Here is a 20,968-nt window from a genome sequence, read left to right as displayed (position 1 = left end):
TCGATTTTAGAGTGAATGTCAAGTAATGAATGAGACAGAAGTTAGCTTTCTATACCATAAACGGGTTATTTTTGTTCTCAGTTTATGTTTCGAATTCATAATGATATGTTTACATATGAATTATAAAAGAAAATAAGGAATAATGGTTTTTAATCTGGTATAAAATAGTCTGTTTGGAAAATATTATGGTCCATGTACAACATGTTTTCATTCTTATAATGACCACAACTGAGTAACAACTATATTCAATATCATCTTATTAATACGACACCAAACGGTATTATATTACTAATCTGGTAGTTAACGTTTTCCTATAGCTGACACGCGCTGCTCGCGATCAGAGTATCCAAGCAGACAAACGCACATACACGTGCGTTTCCATATTTGTTGAAATCTGTAATTGGCATTCGTTTTATTAAGACAGTTGTAATTAGCTTTCTATGATCTTTATAAACAAGTGTTATTCTTTTATCAGAAATGTTTTATGGTAAAACTAAAATTGATTTCATGCGATGACAACAACGTTATATTGTTGACACCCCCTCCACGCATCTAAACCAATGAAACTAGTTCCTTCATTATAATAATTATTTTTTTCATTAATGTTTTAATGCTGTGCACTGTGATTAAACTTTCATATTTTAGTTTTATATCCGAATGAACAATTTTGACCAATTTTAGAATTATTCTTATAAAGGTAGGTCAATTTTTAAATCATTTGTATCATCCCAATACACAAATTCGTTTTGTTTTTCTGAAACGTATGTTCCGTCTCACGAAAGCTGCTTCGACCTTAAACAGTAAAAGGTGTCATTTTGTTCTTTATTATGTTGTACAAAGTACATTTACACGTCTTTGACTTTTCATTTTTTTACTCCAAGCTTTCCTGATGAAATTTAACCCAGAGGAGTTCTTTGGACGAAGTTTTTGTTAAATTTTGAATTGCGTCGTTTCATATTTTCAAAGAAATTAATGATTTACTTTAAAAGGGGGGGACAGATAATTACCTCCCTGGTATATATATATACAAACGTGTGATTAACCTATTATTAGTACCAGCTCTTTTTATACTCTCCACTCAAAAATGAAAGTTTACTTGCTACTTTATTTACAACTTTCAAATTTTTAGGTAATCAAAAATATATTACTACTTATCTGAAAGTCAAACTCTTTCACAGAAAAAAATATGCAAGATGTATTAAAAGAAGGTCTTGCTTAATTTTCATAAAAAGAAACGAGCTATTAATTTAATGAATTAAATAGAATAACATTAACAAAGGAATGCTTAAGTTTGAAAAACAATAAAATATGATGAATTAAGAATCGATCACTGAAAAAGTTTGACAAATCATGCATCCAAAACTTTTAATTTTTAAGACCATAAACGTATATTTAGCAATTTCAATTTTAGTTTATAACGTCGATTCTTTAATTATCAGAATTAGTTACTGACTTCTTGTTGAATTTACAAGGCCAAAGTGTACCTTTCCTTTCATTTACACACCTAGTTATGTTATTAATACCCCCAAAAAGGATATTCCGGCAATTCGTATGTTTCATTTTCGCGAAAATTACAGTTACAAGATAAACAGTACTAGATTGATAACATCCATTTTTCTCCATTTTTTTTAATTTAACAAAGATAATAAATAATATAACTGATGATAAGCAATACATTTACATTTCCTGTGATCAAAACTTATCTAATATTTAAGAGTTTAACGAACGTTTTCTCTTTCCTCTAGTAAATCTTTGAATAATTTCATATTTCATTCTTAGATATATGAAATGTGAGTTTTGGTATCTCATATTCTACAATAGAACAGAAAGGATATTGAATATGCATCTATGACACAAAATTAGTACATGTACAACAAAAACACAAAAAGGAACAGTGCTTGTATTGCTGTTCTTCATCTCAAAGTCACAGTGAGGTCTTCAAGACGGAACCAAAGAACTCTCACCTCACTGCAAGTTTAAGACGGCCTCTAGCACCGATTTATGCGGAATTCTTTGCAAACTACAAGCTACAGTAATAATTTAGTCTTATAATACAATCAGATTGTTTAAATGAATGTACAATTTATCTACATTTTATCATCATCCTAAAAGACGTCAGAAATATTTGTGTATTAAATAGATTTTGTAAAAACAAACATTTAAGTTAAAAAAAGTTAAACCTATATTAATCAATGCAAGTTTTCTCATACTCATTTCCACTTATGTAAGCCATTTACTTTTCCCTAAACTTTGTTTTAATTGAAATATAGATGTTTCCCGAACATCCTGATTCCTATAGTTGTAACAATGTCAATAGTAATGATGGCTGGAGAAGTTCTACACCACAAGAAACAAAACCATTCTGTATGGAATACAACAAATCTCCTGTAGAAGTCAGTGTTAATACGTACCCAGTAGCCACTATAGAAGTCGACCAAGTCCCTAGTCTCTTCAATATATCACCATGTGCTCCGGTTTACAAGTAAGTGTAAAATACAAAAAGTGATCCTCATGTTATGAAATTAATTGAGTGTTTGATTTCTCCATTTTCCCGCCTCCATCATTTCCCAAAAGTTTTAGAAGTTTTCAACACACTGTAAATATTTAGTATACGTAACGCGAACCCACAAAATATTCAAGACATGTTTTTCATACACTATGATAATTATGTATGTCCCTTCGGCATAGTTTGATAAATTTTTCCTATTTTTCTGCGAACTTTATTTACATTTAAAAAAAAAATCTATCATAGGATACTTATTTTATATTAACATATTCCTATAGTTTTAAACACAGGCCCTTAAACACGTGGAAATTTGAAGAAGGTTGGCAAATATTTTGAAATATTCAGTTGTATACCCCATTTTTTGATATTTTGAACCTATTATGTCTGTTTATTTTGCTCACACATTGTTTTCAATATAATGGAATTCTATGCGACTGTCATACAAGCCAGGTTTAATCCACCATAGGAAATGCCTGTACCAAGTCAGGAATTTGACAGTTGTTTTCCATTCCTTTGATGTGTTTAAGCTTTTGAATTTGCCATTTGATAAAGGACTTTCCGTTTTAAATTTTCCTCGAAGTTCGGTATTTTTTGGTATTTTAGTTTTTAAAAATAATTCCAAATCATTACTATTTAAAATCGTCCACATATTTCCATTGTTTCATTGCAAACATTTTATAAAGAGTATCTATTTTGTGTTATTAACTTCTACAGTTTTCAACCCAGCTCCTTTAAATTTCACAGAAACTGATGTGGACACTAACAGATTTTGTGCCATTTATTATCAAATTGTGAAATTAAAACAATTTCCTATTTTTCCAGATTCAGACAAAGTATCATTGTCAAAATCGAAAGAGTTACATTTTATGTACAACCAATTTCTCGTGTATTTTCTTTTTACCTAGAATATTTGCTCGCACGTTAATTTGATTTTTAGAAGCTTTGTGTTAATTTTCCAATTCTTCAGACTTTAAAGTAATATTATTTGCAGGTAACATTAAGAACAGGGTAATACATATTACAAGAACAGAAAATTTAATAGGTATCTTTTTGAAATACAACGACCTCATATCACAGGCATTTGAATTAAAAAAAAATGTTTACTCGATGCATCAAGTTGTTCCAGCTCTCTGTTTACATTTCGGTTGAAAAGTTAAAAAGATACAACTTCTCCAAATGGTATGTTTACTTTGTAATGTCAAAAAGAGCAGCATTGACGGACACAACATAACGGGCTAGAAGGGGGATTTCAAAGAGAAAAGGAATGAAAATGTACAACTGAAGATACATTACAGGACAACAAATCTTACGAAATACATATATTAACTGTGCTTTCGGAAAATTTTCTGTAAGGTATTTCTCTTGTGAAAAGTTTGAATATACATGTACCATCAATGACGTTATGATTATAATACGGAATTGATCTAGCTTTCCACATTCGCTGAACAAAGAAAACTGAATTTTCTTTATATCAGAGAAAACATATTTTGTTATATGTAGCTAAAGCAGTTATGGCGATTATACATTAGTAAAAGCAATCCAATAAATAGTGTAAAATTGGATAAAATTTGTAATATTCTTCCATGTCCGATTTAAGATGGAAATATGATTGCTTTTGTTTGATTGATTTGTGGCTTTAATACGAAGTGAGATTTAAAGTTCAATACATTTTTATTTGATTTACATTTGAAAATCAATGTGATAAGGGGGGAAATCCAAGATATGAAATACGAAACAAAATCAACCATTGACCAAACACCACATTAGATAACAAATACGCGTATTGAAATTCTTGGATAAGTATTCTATTATTATCAACTTGGTCAAGAGGGAATGCATTGGTAATAAGACTACTTTAAGGAGAATTGTAACTTAAGCATTGTCTTGGCTACAAAAATAACTTAGTTTCATAGAAAAACTAAACTATAGAACTTTCAATTTTGTAGCTTTGTTTCTCTTCAAACCATTCTCGACAACAACAAAAAATCTCAGAAATTGTTAAAATCAACTCGAAATGTACTTTTAAAATTTGCAAACAATATTTTGGTGGAATAATACATATTTATCAATACATTAAAAAAAACGTCAGAAGAAATTGCAAAATAATTTTAGTGAAGTTTTCCCTCAAGACGGTAATATATATATACATATAAACTGCGATATAATTATATGTATATATTTGACCACTGCATCATATGTGATACGATATATCTCCATTCGAGACAATTATATTTTCAAATATAATACGCCAGGCTTGCCAATGTCTTTTTGTTTGGCATCATCAGACATGGTCTCTTTTGTGAAAGCAAGAATTTATCGTTTGACTAATGAAGAACTGAGATCTAACAAAACACACGTTGATTATTAAAAAATAACCAACCGGTCGAGGAGAGTATAAATCGGCTAAGAATTACAGAAATATTTATTTATAAAAGTGACTTTTTTCATATTATTATAAATCCTCACAGCACATCTGTCAAGGTGGAGAACAGAAGTAAAAATGTAAATTTTGATGAATGCTATTTCTTGAGTGTGTTAATTTTTTGTTCACTGAATGTTTATATTTTTCTAATGAAATGAACATTGAAATTTCTAATGAATTATTACCTTGGGGTCTATATATTTTTTTTGCATTTTTGTATTTGAAGATATTTGTTTTCTATGAAATCAAATATAAGACTGAAATTCTATAACCAATTTCCTTTAAAATGAAGCAAAATGTCAGGAAGAAAATCTGTTTGTCTGCTGATCTTCTATAACGTCACAGTAACCAAATTGCTCCGAGTACCCAAATTGCGCCCATTTAGCTAAAATAGCAGCGGAAATCTTGCAAGTTTTCTTAGAGACTAAACCATTTTGTATTTTTATGATTTGACATTATGCACGTCTTTCAACATAGCTTAATATATTTAAATACACACAAAACGTTCACAGTATATATCAACAGATGAAATATTCACTGGAAAAAGTCAAATCTACGGAAACGTCCCATACGACGTCCACAAAAAGTCAACTTTTAGAAATGACCATTAAAATATGTTACATGCATCCATTTCTTAAGAAATGAATAGTAAGCATGGACTTTTGTCAAATTCTTGAAATTATTTGGAGAATAAAACAAAACATCAGTTATTCGATTTTTACGGATGTGAATTTAAGCAATAGATGCAATTTGGGTACTCCTCATTACAGACAGAATAATGGATCGTTTGGAGGTCGGTTCAAACCCATTTTTTTATGATTCAATATGGATTCAAAATTAAATTGATGGAACTATAAAGTGAAAAGGATACATCTACAAAATAAATTCAGAATCGAAACTTTTGTCTGGATCATAAATAAACGTAGGGGAAAAAAAACTGTCAAAATTGGTGCAATTTGGGTACCCTCACGTTACAGATGTAACGACGATATTTTTCAAAAAGTTTTGAGAGAATATGTTGTTGTCTCTGCAATTGTTTCTCTATTAATATTGTTTTGAATGAAAACAACAATTACTGACAGGCACATATAAATAGGATTGAAACTAGTGTTGTCAGTATTCAACCCTCCCCCTTTTATTTGTTTTTAGTATGTATACAATTATTATATATCTAAGTACTTATTACGTAAAGAATTTGTTCTTGAATTTTTGAAATCTCTTCTATACATATTTATTTAGAATTATATGCTTGATAACTAATAAAAAGTTTTAATATTGCCTCACTGTTAAATGATAAAAGTATAATCAAATAAAAAATATTATGTAGATGATATGAAACTTTTAGATTAGTTGTTTTTTGTTTCGTGTCCAGTGGCAACATACCATATATATTCAGGACGAGAGTAAATTAAGGTCTGTGTTTTTGTTGTGTCGTTGTTCTCTTATATTTGATGCGTTTCCCACAGTTTTAGTTTGTAACCCGGATTTGTTTTTATCTCTATCGATTTGTGAGTTTCGAACAGCGGTATACTACTGTTGCCTTTATCTACAAAGTAGGTCGATCAAAGGGCTGGAAATTTGGACTGACCCTGGAAATTAGGGTATGTTGCATAGGGACAGAATGTTGCCTTGCAACAGGCCACTCTGGACTTTAGAAAGAGATTTTCTATATTAATAAAGTATACGACACACGACGTCCTGAGGTGACAGTAGTTGTCAAACATCAAACTTTTGTCAACATTGGTTAAATCAAACATCATATCAACTTTCATATACTATAGTTAAATAAATACCAATGTTATACAAAGGTGTCAAAGTTTATATGCTTAATATAAACAGTAAGATGGGTCTACTGTATTCATTTGATGTTTGTATTTTACTAATTCGCATTTTAATTAACACGTAAATGACCATCATTATTTTTCAAACTTGTTTGCTTTGTGTCTAGTTACTGTCATTTTTGCTTGATAATAAAATAAACTTCAATAACTATGTAAAGAAATGAGTCTTGATTTCCTTATTTATAACTTGTTAATATGTGTTTCTGACTTGTTTAATATCAGACTTAGTACAACGCATTAATCGGAACTTTTAATGGTAAGAAATAGCTTTTTGTGCATTTAAAATATCCTTTTATTTCGCAACGGTTGGCAATCAAGTAATCCGTGTTCATGAACGCACAATTTATTATATTTCAATAATTAAAAGAGAGTTTCATTATGTGATAAAAGCCGTTTGCTTAAAAATATCTCGATTGTATCAGTTATAGTTTTATAAGATAAATTTCGTGTAATTGTTATCAAATTCATAAGTTTTAATAAGTGAAAGACACATTTGAATGTGACGTCATTGTTTACGGTAAATATAAAGACATGTCTACATTATAACATTATATACATTATCACCATACAGCAGCAGGGGTAGATAATAACGTGTACAAATTTGACTCGTTATATTGCGACTTTGTCGACTTTTCACGCAACTACAGATCAAACGCTTTTATAAGAATTCTAATTGACATGTAGCGTGGTCTTTTATTTTATTGTGAAAGGTGCTCCTTATACTTTACGTGATTTTGTTCTAAGTTTCAAGGACATGAAGATCAACTTTTCATGATCAGTATGAGTATTGCTGTCAATTTGGGTCCGTTGTCTGTCCGTCGACTGTACACTTTTTTTTCAAAAATTTTCTTCTCTGAAACTACCCAACAAATTAGAATTATACTTCACTTAATTGATCCTTATGGTGTCTTAACTTTTATTTGTTAATTTGTTTTTGTTCACAAATCAGCACATGACCACCATGGCTATAAATAAACTTAGGGTAAAATGGAAGTAACAGTTACACTGTATAATCATAAAAAGGTACAGAAAATCGGACTGAGGCAAATTTGTTCAGAATGTCAAGATCTATCAACATTATTTAATCAATTAACAGGTTTACGCTTTAGAATTGAAATGTTTAACCTATTATTTAGATATTTTGATTTTATATTCTCAATATAACTGGTTGTGGGAATTTGTTTAGATAATAATAGTTTCTTTTCTAACCATGTTTTGAACATTCACCAATGGATTTCTGATCAATAATACTGTGTTTTTTTGTTGTTCTTCTCATGATTAGAAAATTTAAAAGGGGATAAATAAACAGTAACACAAGTTGGTGAAGGCTAAGCAGTTAAGTTCTGCGGGGGAAGATGCAGGGAAAGTATTGTAAGTCCCTTATGAACCTTTTTGAAAGATAAGACATCATTGTTAATCTATCTCATAACAGTCTTTGTAATCTCCAGGTCGCCCTTCTTTGTACTGGATACCCAAATTACATAATTGTCCTTACAAACAACGTTACGCTGCTAGGTCTGCCTTACGCTCCATAATTTTTTTCCAAATTGGTAACATCTGTTTTTCAGCAATCAAAACCAAGCTTTAGAGTTACTGTGAAACTGCCTCCTCTAGGCGTGGTGTGCATCAGACGCGGAGAATAAAATTCCAAAGATCTGTTAAAGCATGACTTGTCAACCCTTTACACAAGTATTCCTCATATTAATTTATCATAAAGACAGATTGAAACAATTAGTCGTCCAACTTTGTTTCATAAACAAGAATGTCCAATGTAGATACATATATCTTGTTTTAGGAAACGATACATCATAATGTATTGAAACCGCTCTTATTCAAACAAAAATATCTTTGGAAATGACATTTAGATGCTTGATGATTTATTGACAACATATTTGTGACGTTTGGAGTATGTGTTTTTTCAATAGACAATCGATATTCCTAAGGAAACCAACTGTACTCTTCTGATGATCGACTTGTTCCTTTTTTTTCCATATGAGGCAGACTTCATACAGAAGCTTCAAGGAAGAATACAAAGACAGCATTATCCTCTAACTTTACGTTCCGCTATACAATGGTTGTCCTCTCACTAAAATAAAAGTTGGTGACTATGTTGAACGTATCTATCCCATTGAATTTGGAACAAAGGATACCTCAAATACAGTAAAATAAGTCTGTTTTATATCTGGACTTACATCAAGAAATTTACAATGAAGATCGGTTAAGAACTAAACTTAAGACAACATAGATGATTCCGTTTTCATTTCTATGTAGTAAATAGGAGCGCCTGCATACGTAGTATTTTCATTCCAGTTGATACGACATTCCAGAGTTTGCGTTTATTATCGTAATTTTCATAACAGAGGGTTTCTGCTTACAAGACAGCTAATACCCGGTAATAGTTCATTTACTAAGGGTTCCAAATGTTATAGTTGAAATCGTCCCTCGAAAGGTTTACGAATGCCATCATGATTTGAATAACTGTTACGAAATATCTGAGTCACAAATGACCACTGAAATAATTTAATCGTCGTAGCCCTACTCCCGTCCTCCTTTCCTCGATTGTGATATTACCCGAATGCAACTTATCATTGAATTTATAATTGCCTTGAGTATCACGACGGGTGCCACTGATAGAGCAAGATTTATCGACCATTCCGGAGCACCTTCGGTTATCTCCGTTTATATTTTTAGGGGGATTTGTCTTGCTCAGTGATAAGTTTGCTGTGTAATGTTTTGTTCTATTCTGTTGTTTGGGGCCTCTGTGACCGAGTGGTCTAAGTAGTCGAACTACTGTATCACTAGCCTGTCAACACTGAGGTTGTGAGTTCGAATCCCGTACGTGGCAGGTGCGCTCGACTCCAATCTTGACTAGGAATGTCAGTTTTCCTTCTGAAGGTCGGTGGTTCTCTCAAGACACTCCGACGTCCTGCACCAATCAAAACTGACCGCCACGAAATAGCACAAAAGTACTGAAAGTGGCGTTAAACACAATCTATCAATCATGTTGTTGTTTGTCAATTTGCAGTTTTTCCCCATGTTATTGTCTGTTAGCCTCGACTTTAACAAAAAAGGTTTGGTCGTCCCTTTTTGTATCTTTTGTCCCTTTTTTCACAAGACATTAATATATCAGATATCAATTATACTTTATGTGAGCTTTGTTCTACACATTTCTTTATTTCATAGCCTAAAGGGAAATAGCAAAAAAAAATTCTTTGAGATATCCCTGTCAATACAGACACATTAGCAACATCATTTTTAATACACAGACAATGACAACAGACTAAAGCATTTATTCGTCATTAACATTACTTTTCTCTTCTCAAAAACTGTATGTAAATCTGAAGTGACAGTATTTTACTGATATTCGAAATTCCTGAATTCATAATGACGATACAAATCACGATAAAAAACTGATGGAGTCGTATGAACTCTAAAAGGAGCGAGTCTGTCGCGTAGACAGGGTTTACCTGCGATGCACGCATCACACGTCCTAACTCATTAAGAATGTCACAATTTGGTAATTTTAAGAACAGACGACTATTCTGGTATCTTAAGACCTAAATTCGCAAAAAATATGTTGCTTGTTAATTGAGACACAGACGCAATGTGTAGTGTCGACTTCAGTGGGCCTCCTTATAACTCTGATGGATCTTTTTTTTTAAGAATACCACTGTTAATGAAAGCCGTACAGTAAGAACATTAATTGGGATATATAAACACCTTACGATGGGTCAGAGGGTATGATACTGCTGAAAAATGAGAAGCTGACAATTTGAAAGTTGTCATATATTTTAGTTAAAGATGTTCTTCTGTGTGAATATCGAGGAAGAGATCAAAATATGAAACAGACCTTAATGTTTATGTATTATCCTTTATCTCAAGCTTACTTGGATATATGGGATGCAAGCAGTCACTAAAACGTAGGTTATTGAGTGACAGGAGATCATCAATATATAAGCGGGGGAAAAAAAGAACTTGGCAATGCTTTTTATTTGTCTTGAGAAGGCACTGTTTGAATTCTTCTTTATATGGGTACAAAGATAAGTTGGCCAGTAGGGGTACACAATGTTAGTACCCATTGGAATACTAACTTCCTGTTGGAATATCAATCCAACAAATTTAACAAAAAGCGGTAAAGTGGTATTTTTGTAAAATTATTATGACATGTGTATTTGGTTCAGTTACATACAAATGATATTCTTATTTGTAACTGACTAAATTATATCAACTTTGATATACCGGTAGATATATGATTCCTGAACAAATAAATTGAATCATATGTTTTATCTTTTCAGAGACTATTCCGTACTAAAGGAGAAATCGCCTCAAGATATCGCCGATGCTTTGCTGTCTCTAAAACACACAGTTGTATGCCCATCATATTCGGGACGAATGTCACCTTCTGTGCATATTAATCAATGTTCACCAACGCCAAACAGTTTTCAGCATCCACAACATGTATCATATATGAGCCCTGGTAATCAGTATCGCCAAAACATGTACTCGCCACCACCAGGACCTCAATATGGTGTGTTTCAATATCCAGGAGAAAGTTTTCAAAATCAGGCTAATGTGTTTCCATCAATGAGTGTTAATGTTTCGATGAGTATGAATGTTGGAGTTCCCCATGGGATACCCAATAACCAATACAATGTACAACAACAGTGGCAAGGCAATCAACAGACATCTCCTGGAAAATATGCTCCTCAATACCAGCAGCCTCAATATAGTATGGGTCCAGTATCTCCTCAATACAACAGTTTACAAAATCATTCATATCCACAACCATATTCATTTACTTCGGAAGTAAGACATATTCCAAGTTCAGACTCAAAAAACTTTCTCTATCGATCAGGTGATTCTTGCAAAGCGTCACGATTTTGTGCTGTATCCCACTGGAAGAGGCTGAAATTGACCAGCAGTCATCTTAGTGCAGTAAATTTACAAGCGGATTCAAATAAAGTGAATTTATGTAGAATTTGTGGGAAGACTTATGCCAGACCTAGTACTTTGAAAACACATCTACGAACTCACTCAGGGGAGAAACCGTATAAATGCTCAACTTGCAGCAAGTCGTTTTCACAAGCTGCTAACCTAACAGCACATGTGCGAACACATAGCGGAGAAAAACCTTTCCGGTGTCCAATGTGTGATCGGAGATTTTCCCAGAGTTCATCTGTAACAACACACATGCGCACTCATTCTGGTGAACGACCGTATCGGTGTCGCCTGTGTAAGAAAGCATTTTCTGACAGCTCAACGTTAACAAAGCATTTAAGAATTCATAGCGGAGAAAAACCATACCAGTGTAAACTTTGTCTGTTAAGATTTTCACAATCTGGAAATCTGAATCGTCATATGAGAGTACATGCTAATTCATCGTAATCTATCGGCGGTAGCCTTGAGTACTATACTTCATCGAAAGACTTTGTCATCTTTATCGACAAATAAAGGTTCTATAAAGTTGTATAAACTATTGATGTCTGTTTAACTATTTTTTTAATGTTGAGTTATACAAAACCCTTAGGGTTTTCTAAGCCAGGATTAGATTGCCTTAGCAGTATTTGGCACAATCTTTTGAGAATGTTCGATTTAAAATGTTCTGCAACCTTTTAATTTGCTTCCAACTGTTTGAAACGAGCGCCACTGATGAGTCTCTTGTAGATGAAACGCTCATCTTGCATACCAAATTATATGCCTGGTATCTTTGATGAAATTTAAAAACCACTGGGTCAATGCCAATGCTCGTGGACTTTTCGTCCTCGGAGATATCTCCAGCCCAGTAGTCAGAACTTTTTCGTTGCTCATAGATATGTTCATTTTCAGTAAATTTACTGTTTACAAAATGTTAAATTATTCCAATCACAAAGGAATTATTTCTACGCCATGAATTGATTGCCTCAGCCGTTTTTTACACAACGTTTTTGAAATTTGGTTTTAAATGCTTTTCAACTTAGTATTTGACGATTTTGATTCGAGCGCCACTGATGAGTCAGAACAAGATAACCTTTGTTTTTATTTGAATTAATACTAGCAAGATGTTTTGATTCGAGGGCCACTGATGAGTCAGAACAAGATAACCTTTGTTTTTATTTAAGTTTTAACTAACAAAACAGAAACGTTCGGTCTAAGTTCATGGTTTAAAGGGTTGATATGCAAATGAATATAGGGGGATAACGATGCGACAAAGCAGGATGCTATATAAAGTAAAATCACAAAAATACTGAACTCCAAGGAAAATTCAAAAACGGAAAGTCCCTAATCAAATGGCAAAATCAAAAGCTCAAACACATCAAACGAATGGATAACAACTGTCATATTTTTGACTTGGTACAGGCATCTTCTTATGTAGAAAATGGTGGAATAAACCTAGTTTAATAGCTAGCTAAACCTCTCACTTGTATGACAGTCGCATAAAATTCCATTATATTGACAACGATGTGTGAACATAATAGGTAAAAATGTCAAAATAGGGGTACAACAGTCAACATTGTGATATAATCTTAATCACTAAAAAAAAAAAAAATATGTAACAAAGAAACACAAAAAGGCATACAGACAAAGCACACAAACAAAAATGAAAGACAAGAATACAAAAATTTACCATAGCACAATAACACAATGACGGGATGTATAAGTACCGAGCCACGTCAAATGGATATCACCAAAAAATAGACGTAACAGTAAAAGTAATATTAAAAAAAAAACAATTAAAAGAATACTATAACACGTTATTAAGATGATAAACAACGTCAGCACCCAGAATCTATACTTCAAGACCATTGTGTATTATTTGGGAAGTCGATACGGAATATTTATCAACAAGGTCTTGGTACCTTCCGATGAACTTTTTTAGAAAATGGACGAGACGTTCTTTGACATACCCCTGGTTCATCAACTTTCTGCTCAGACACTGGTGACGTTTTACAAAGTCTGAGTAGCTGCTGCAAGCTCTTGAATACCGAATAAGTTGGGAAATGTATATCCCATATGCAGGTGAAGTTGGTATATTGTAAGTTTCTGCAAGAAACCGAAATTTGTCTGTTCGTCAGAGTTTTCTTGACTACTATGAAATGTAATGATTATATATTTGGTGTGCAGCTTAATAATGTTGAGTTGTTGTAGTGTGTAGGCAATTTTTAGTGGAAAAAGTGGAATTTTGCAACATTCATTGTACGAGGAAAAATTTCGTCTCACTTTTCTAGACTTCAATGGAAAGGTATGATTTTATATTCGTTTTTTAACTTTAAAATGTCGAAAGTTTTCTTGGCTTCAACGATTTTAGAGAATGATCGGTTATGCTTCAGTATGCATGCTACATTCATTAATTGCATGCAGCGAAACAGGTCCAGACACTGTACTGGTTTTATGTCTTAAAAAATGACAAGAAAACATGTTGCCAAGCCTTTCAAAGTAAAAGTTCAATTACTTGGTACCTGACAGAAATGATTGTAATCGTATCGATAAATGATTTACAATATTACCATTATTAGAGATTATGCAACATCCATATAGATACATTGTTCACACAAAATATACCGCAAAAGGTTTAACATATTTTATATACACATGTCACTGTGTTCGTGTGTGTAAAATTGTGGATTGTCATATGATATTTTAATATAAATGCAATGATGTTTTAATGTGAATGCATGGCTAAGATCGATTTGAAATGTGAAGCTCTCATACAGGTAGGTAAATTTGATATGATTGCAAAAGAGATTGATCTCTTCCAAAGGAGCAAGCGAAGATCAACACTACCAACATATAACAAGGCATGTCACCTACCAACTGTGAACATTAAGCAAAAACATGTTATATAATTTAAGATATAATAGACCTATACAAAAGAAATATACAACAACAAATATACAAGTGACCTTATTTTAGCAAATATCATTTTTTTTTAAATATTACAGGAAGACAAGGAAAACGCTGATATATAGGATCCTTGCTTAGGACAGGTATACTTTTATATTGTGGCATTCAAACATATGAACTTTGTAACATGTAATTTCCCCTGCTTTTCCTCCACACAAATGTGCCCAGTTTCACGTTTAAGCAGCTCTATGTTGAATTTGTAACAAATTAACAATTGCTTTAGTTGGCTTTAAATTGTAATTTGATATATTTGGCAATTTTGAAGTATGTATCCATAAAAAAGACGTAATAATCCAAAACCAAGTTTTATATACAAATTAATTTATTTTGGTTGACAATACTCTTTTATGTAATTTTACAAACAAGTGTAAAAAAGAGATAAAAGATACCAAGGGATATTCAAACTCATAAGTAGAAAACGAACTGACAATGCCATGGCAAAAAACGAAAAAACGACGAAAATACTAACAACAGTACATAGAATACAACATAGAAAACTAAAGACTGAGCAACACAAACCCCACCAGAAATCGGGGGTGATTTCGGGTGCTCCGGAACGGTAAGCAGATCCTGCACCAGATGTGGCACCCGCCATGTTGCTCTTGTAAGTACAAACCCAGTGATAAGTCTAATTCGGTAGGTCACATTCAAAGAAAAGAAGACGGTATTTGTAACATTTCAATATTGTAACCATCAGCCACTTAGAGCCCTTATTACAATTTTGATTGTTGAAAAAGGTATAGAATATCATCAAATTCTTTAATTAACAAATCTAATTTGGTTTCATTAACAATAAGATTCTGCTGACCCTGAGATAATACAGGAGGGTATTAGAAATACCTCTATTATCAAGCACATACCGGGCAATTTTGGAATATGGAAGGTTTCACCTCCATGTAAAAACAAAATACAATATTTCTTTTTGGCAAAGATTTATATTAAAAGTGAAATCGTTTTTCTTGCCTGAATTATAACATTGGTAAACATAACGGATAATATAAATAAGTTTACAGGAGAAAGAGCCTTTTATTATTCTCCATTCTTTTTCATTTGACGACCATGCAGGAATAATAATATACATGTATGTTTTATATAAAAATAAGATTGGTATGATTGCAAATGAAACAACTGTCCACCGTGTGTTAAATTCCTTTCATAACACAGATTCAATACCACTGCTGGTGGACTGCTAGTCCTCGAGGATACCATCAGCTCAGTGTTTCGGTACTGACATATTTATAACCTACCTGTCTAAAATTCATCGTTGATGAATAAAGAAGTTATTTTAAAAGAACTAAGGTTCCAGCAAAGTTGGCATTAGATGGATTTGACAATTCGTTTTATTTTCCTGTTAGCCATAAAGCTCCTCACCACGTATTCAAGTACTTATACAGCTTTGAATTTAAAAAAAAATGGTGATTGAATGTTCCTGTAGAAGCGATTCGGATGCGCACAATGTAGAAAGTGCCATTTCCTTATTCTACTACATTGCAAGACAACATTTTCTGTATAAAACATTAATATTAAAAAAACAATAAGTTAAAAGTTAAAAAAACCAAATAGATATGCCCAACATGACTTGATTAACTTAATTATCTCACATACAGATAATGTAAAATTTTACATTTTATTTATTTTCAATTTGCCTTTTTTTTCTGACAAACGGGAGATAACTTAATTTGATTTATGCTCCATTGCAAATACGCAGTGGGTAAAATCGATGACACGAAACAAAAGAAAAGCCGAAACAATCAATAGTTTTGGTAACCGCACAGATTAAAAGTTATTTCTAAACCACAATCGTACATTTCATAGAAATTGTGTCTTTAAATATGTTATTTGAAATATACATGCAAATACATAAGGACTTTTTTTTCATTTTTATTGAGATAAATGAATTAGAGGCTTGTCAAATTGGATATAAAATATTTGGGGAAAAAAATATGAACATACAAAATGCAAGGGTCTTTTCGGTTACAAATTTCGGAGTGTTCCACATAGTGCATTGCGTGTTTTACTTTCCCAAATGTACCTATTTTCCACAACAAAGTTTTCTAGCATATCGGTCTGTTCATTTTTACGAGAACTTTCAACATAGAAATATTGTCTTTGCGTGAATGTAATGATCTCATATTTATGTCTGTTAAGGTTAAAACATTAAAGTAAAATAACTGTACAAAATAGATGAATTCATATTAAATGTTTACATCGGAATAGGGTTTATATGCATAGTAACTTAATTTCAAAAGTGTAAATTTTAGCTATATATCAATCGATTTTGTTAGAATATTTTTTTTCTGAACTTCTTTGATCTAGCTTCGTACATTTACGGACAATTAACATGTTCCAGTGAGTGTACATCATGTAGAAAAATAGATTGAGGTAGGTACACCAGAAATTTATTTTCATTGTAACATTTTAAAACAATATTTCACAAAACTCCTATATCCTTCTTTTCTCATCATTTGCTATATTAAAAGAGAAATGATAACATTATATGGTAAAAATTTTATTAATACCATTACCAAGGTCATTTTATGTGAACAAATAATCAAAAGCGTCCTTGCGCATAACAAGACGAACACTGAAATGATCTCGTTTTCAGTGTTTGCAAGGAAGGCAATTTTTTGCCACATGATTCCTCACTGTAACTATCTTCATACGCACGATAGTTGGAAATCTCTTGTCAAAAATTCCTTGCACGTGCAAAAACTTCAAATGGAACTTTTCAATACTTGGCTCCTTATTCCTAAGAAAGCTATTGATTATGAACGTTCTAGCAAATAAAATAAAAAAAAAAAAAATCGGAGATATATTAAAGCGACAAGGTAAGCGTTTCATGCTATGTATGCAAAACCCGCTATGCGAATTCACATTCAGTAAAAATGTCACCATGGGGAATAGGACACAATAAGTAAAATTACAGATCAGACGACTATACTGGTATATAAAGATCTAAGACAGTGAACACTTGTCGCTAGTAAGTTGAGACACCGACATATCTTATCGGTCAGCCAATTCGTGATGATGACCGTAAAAGTTATGTAGTGTCGATTTCAGTAGTTCTTCCTCATAACTCTGTTGGTGCAGTTTATTTGTAAGGAGTACACTCCTGTTAGTGTAGTCCGTAAAGTATGAACATGCACGAGCGTAACGTATTAGCGGAGATATGTAAACGCCATACGATTGGACAAATGGTATGTTACTGCTGAAAAATGAGAAGTTGACTATTGGAAAGTTAAAATCATCAAGTGTGTCATAGATTGTAGTTTAAAGTCGCCCATATGTGTCAATATCGAGATAAAAGATATGAACCAGACCTTCTACTTAGATTGTATTCTTAATCTCAAGTTTACTCGAATATATGAGACGTAAGCACTCATTGATATAACAGACAATGCGTGTTTTGTGTTAAATTAGTTTAAAACATCAATGTGCAAATCAATTCTGATAGACCAATCTAAGTAATTTTTTTACTGGCCGTTTGGGTCTTGAAAACACCAATTCATCGTTTTTACATAAGCTAGACCAGAGAATTTCAGGAACAAATATCTAACAAATCGCTTGGTATCCAGCAAATATAAACATTTGTCAGAGTAAATAAAAAGGCGAACAAATGTATGTTTTGTAGACGAAAACTCGCGTCTGGCGTCTAGAATTATAGGCCTGGCATCTTTGATGAGCTTTTTTTTATTCTGATATAAACATTTAATGCGAATTCATCAAGAAGACCACATATAAATGTTAAAAAATCGAGAAGACGAAGTATAAACGTTTTGTTAAAAGAGTAAAATGTGTTAACGAATAATTATGTTTATGAAAAGAATTTCCTTTAGTGGTTATACCTGAACAAAAATAACTTTTAAAAAGTTATAATTACACAAGGAAATATTTTTATATCAAAAGTTCCGGTGAAAATGAAAAAAAACCTAGTAGTTGAGGAAAGCGCGGAAATCACTATGTGATCTGTGTAAACTCATCGAACCTTTAAACAAACTTATTAGTAAAGGTTATCTTACCAATGTTGTAATTAGATCTTTGAATATAGTTTACATTGGCACTAATATCGATTTTGTCATCAGCAAATTAAAACATAACTAAATTTGTATTCTTTTCAAACGGGATGTATAAAGACACACCCACGTTCATTTTTATCTATTAAGAGGTTAACTCCTAACTATCCTACTGCCTGTCGATACATTTATTTTTGGCATTGCACAAGTCATGTCTTCTTTGACTGTCCATGACGTTAAAATAATAAATCCCTGGGATCTGTTTTAGTTGATTTTAGTCTCTGATGCATGATTTTTTATTATTAATTGTTTTGGGCTTTTAACTAGCTGTCAGTAACTGCGAGTACTCTCAAATCGTACTTGCTTGTTAATTTGACCTGTTGATACTATCTGTAATGCTTTTTTGTTATTTTTAAAATGTTTACTTATTCAGGGTTATATCTGGTCTATATACCAGCTTTGATAAGTGTTTGGTATTACTATAAATTTTCACTTCTTCGAACTATGAACATCAAAATTATTTATTTTGTAAAAATATTTCCTTTCTCCTTTTAAACTGTATACCTAACAACAAAATTAAATTCATTTATCTGTGTATAATATTATTGTAAATGGCGGATTTTTGTTTAAGGTTATTGTTGTTTTTTCTGAAATTGTTTAACATTTCACAGCAGTATAATACTGTTACTTTAATTATTCATCCCTTATTTTAATGATTTTGTATTTACATTGTATCATAGATTAAACTTATTCGTTCAGTGTATGTTCACTTGTGTTAATATGTCTTTTGATTGAGCCATTTCATTGATGTTTTATAGTGTGTCTTTCTATGTTGTGAAGTTACACTATTGTTTCAGATAAGGGTGAAGGTTTGGTACCATTAAAACGTTTAAACCCGCAGCAATTGTTTGCACCCGTCCTAAATAGATATAAGAAGATGTGGTATGAATGCCAATGAGACAACTCTCCATCCAAGTCAAAATTTATAAAAGTAAACCATTATATGTCACAGTACGGTCTTCAACACGGAGCCTTGGCTCACACCGAACAGTAAGCTATAAAGGGCCCCAAAAATTACTAGTGTAAAACCATTCAAACGGGAAAACCAACGGTCTAATCTATATAAAAAACGAATAACGAGAAACACTTATGAACCACATCAACAAACGACAACTACTGAACATCAGATTCCTGACTTAGAACAGGTGCAAACAAATGCAGCGGGTTTAAACGTTTTAATGGTACCAAACCTTCACCCTTTTTCTGAAATAATAGTGTAACATCACAACATAGAAAGACATACTATAAAATATCAACTGAAATAGCTTAACTCAATCAAAGGACATATTAACACCATTGAACATACACTGAACAAATAAATTTGACCTATGATACAATGTAAAAACAAAATAAATAAACTAAGGGAAGAATAATAAAAGTAACATGTTATATCGGTATGAAATGTTAAACAATTAAAGAAAAACAATATGTTCGAACAAAAATATCAGCCATTTGCAATAACTTTAAACACAGGTAAATGAAAATAATTTTGGTTAGGTATACGTGTACAGTTCCAATAGAGAAAGGAAATATTTTTACAAAATAAATAGTTTTGATGTTCATAGTACGAAGTGAAAATTTATAGTAATACCAAACACTTATCAAAGCTGGTATATAGACCAGATATAACCCTGAATAACATTAAATAACAAAAAAGCAATACAATTAGTATCAACAGGTCAAATAAACAAGAAAGTACGATTTGAGAGTACTCGCAGTTACTGAAAGCTAGTTAAAAGCCAAAACAATTAATAATAAAAAATCATGCATCAGAGACTAAGTCAGGAATCTGATGTTCAGTAGTTGTCGTTTGTTGATGTGGTTCATAAGTGTTTCTCGTTTCTCGTTTTTTATATAGATAAGACCGTTGGTTTTCACGTTGAATGGTTTTACACTAGTAATTTTTGGGGCCCTTTATAGCTTGCTGTGCGGTGTGAGCCAAGGCTCCGTGTTGAAGACCGTACTTTGACCTATAATGGTTTACTTTTATAAATTGTGACTTGGATGGAGAGTTGTCTCATTGGCACTCATACCACATCTTCTTATATCTAATCATTGTGAAACTGAAGCATGAAAATGGCTATGCGAAACATTCTGAAAACTAGTGTATGAATATATTGGTAGAGAATTTTTGCGAATTGTTTTATCAATATGCAGAGACGATTAACACTCCCAAATATCAGCATAACAGCTTCATTTGCAAATTTTTTCGATAAATAATGAAAACAAGACAATAGACCTTAGC

The 20,968-nt window shown here is 32.1% G+C and overlaps 1 protein-coding gene across 1 annotated transcript; it reads left to right on the top strand.

The window, feature by feature from the left end:
* The first annotated feature begins 2,270 nt into the window (after positions 1-2,270).
* On the top strand, positions 2,271-12,154 carry LOC127733375 (protein glass-like). Its single transcript, XM_052242746.1, has 2 exons — positions 2,271-2,482; positions 11,065-12,154. The coding sequence occupies exons 1-2, from the start codon at positions 2,271-2,273 to the stop codon at positions 12,152-12,154; spliced, it is 1,302 nt and encodes a 433-aa protein (XP_052098706.1).
* The last annotated feature ends 8,814 nt before the right edge of the window (positions 12,155-20,968 follow it).

This window comes from Mytilus californianus, unplaced genomic scaffold (genome assembly GCF_021869535.1).
Source record: "Mytilus californianus isolate M0D057914Y unplaced genomic scaffold, xbMytCali1.0.p SCAF_3, whole genome shotgun sequence".
In the NCBI taxonomy this organism is placed as follows: domain Eukaryota; kingdom Metazoa; phylum Mollusca; class Bivalvia; order Mytilida; family Mytilidae; genus Mytilus; species Mytilus californianus.
This window is presented reverse-complemented; position numbering and strand designations above follow the sequence as displayed.

What these genes read in the sequence shown, in the direction of transcription:
- LOC127733375 (XM_052242746.1), top strand. Translation starts at nt 2,271, where the DNA reads ATGTTTCCCGAACATCCTGATTCCTATAGTTGTAACAATGTCAATAGT. An exon ending in CCATGTGCTCCGGTTTACAA is followed by an intron (nt 2,483 to 11,064) that starts GTAAGTGTAAAA and finishes TTATCTTTTCAG; the next exon opens with AGACTATTCCGTACTAAAGG.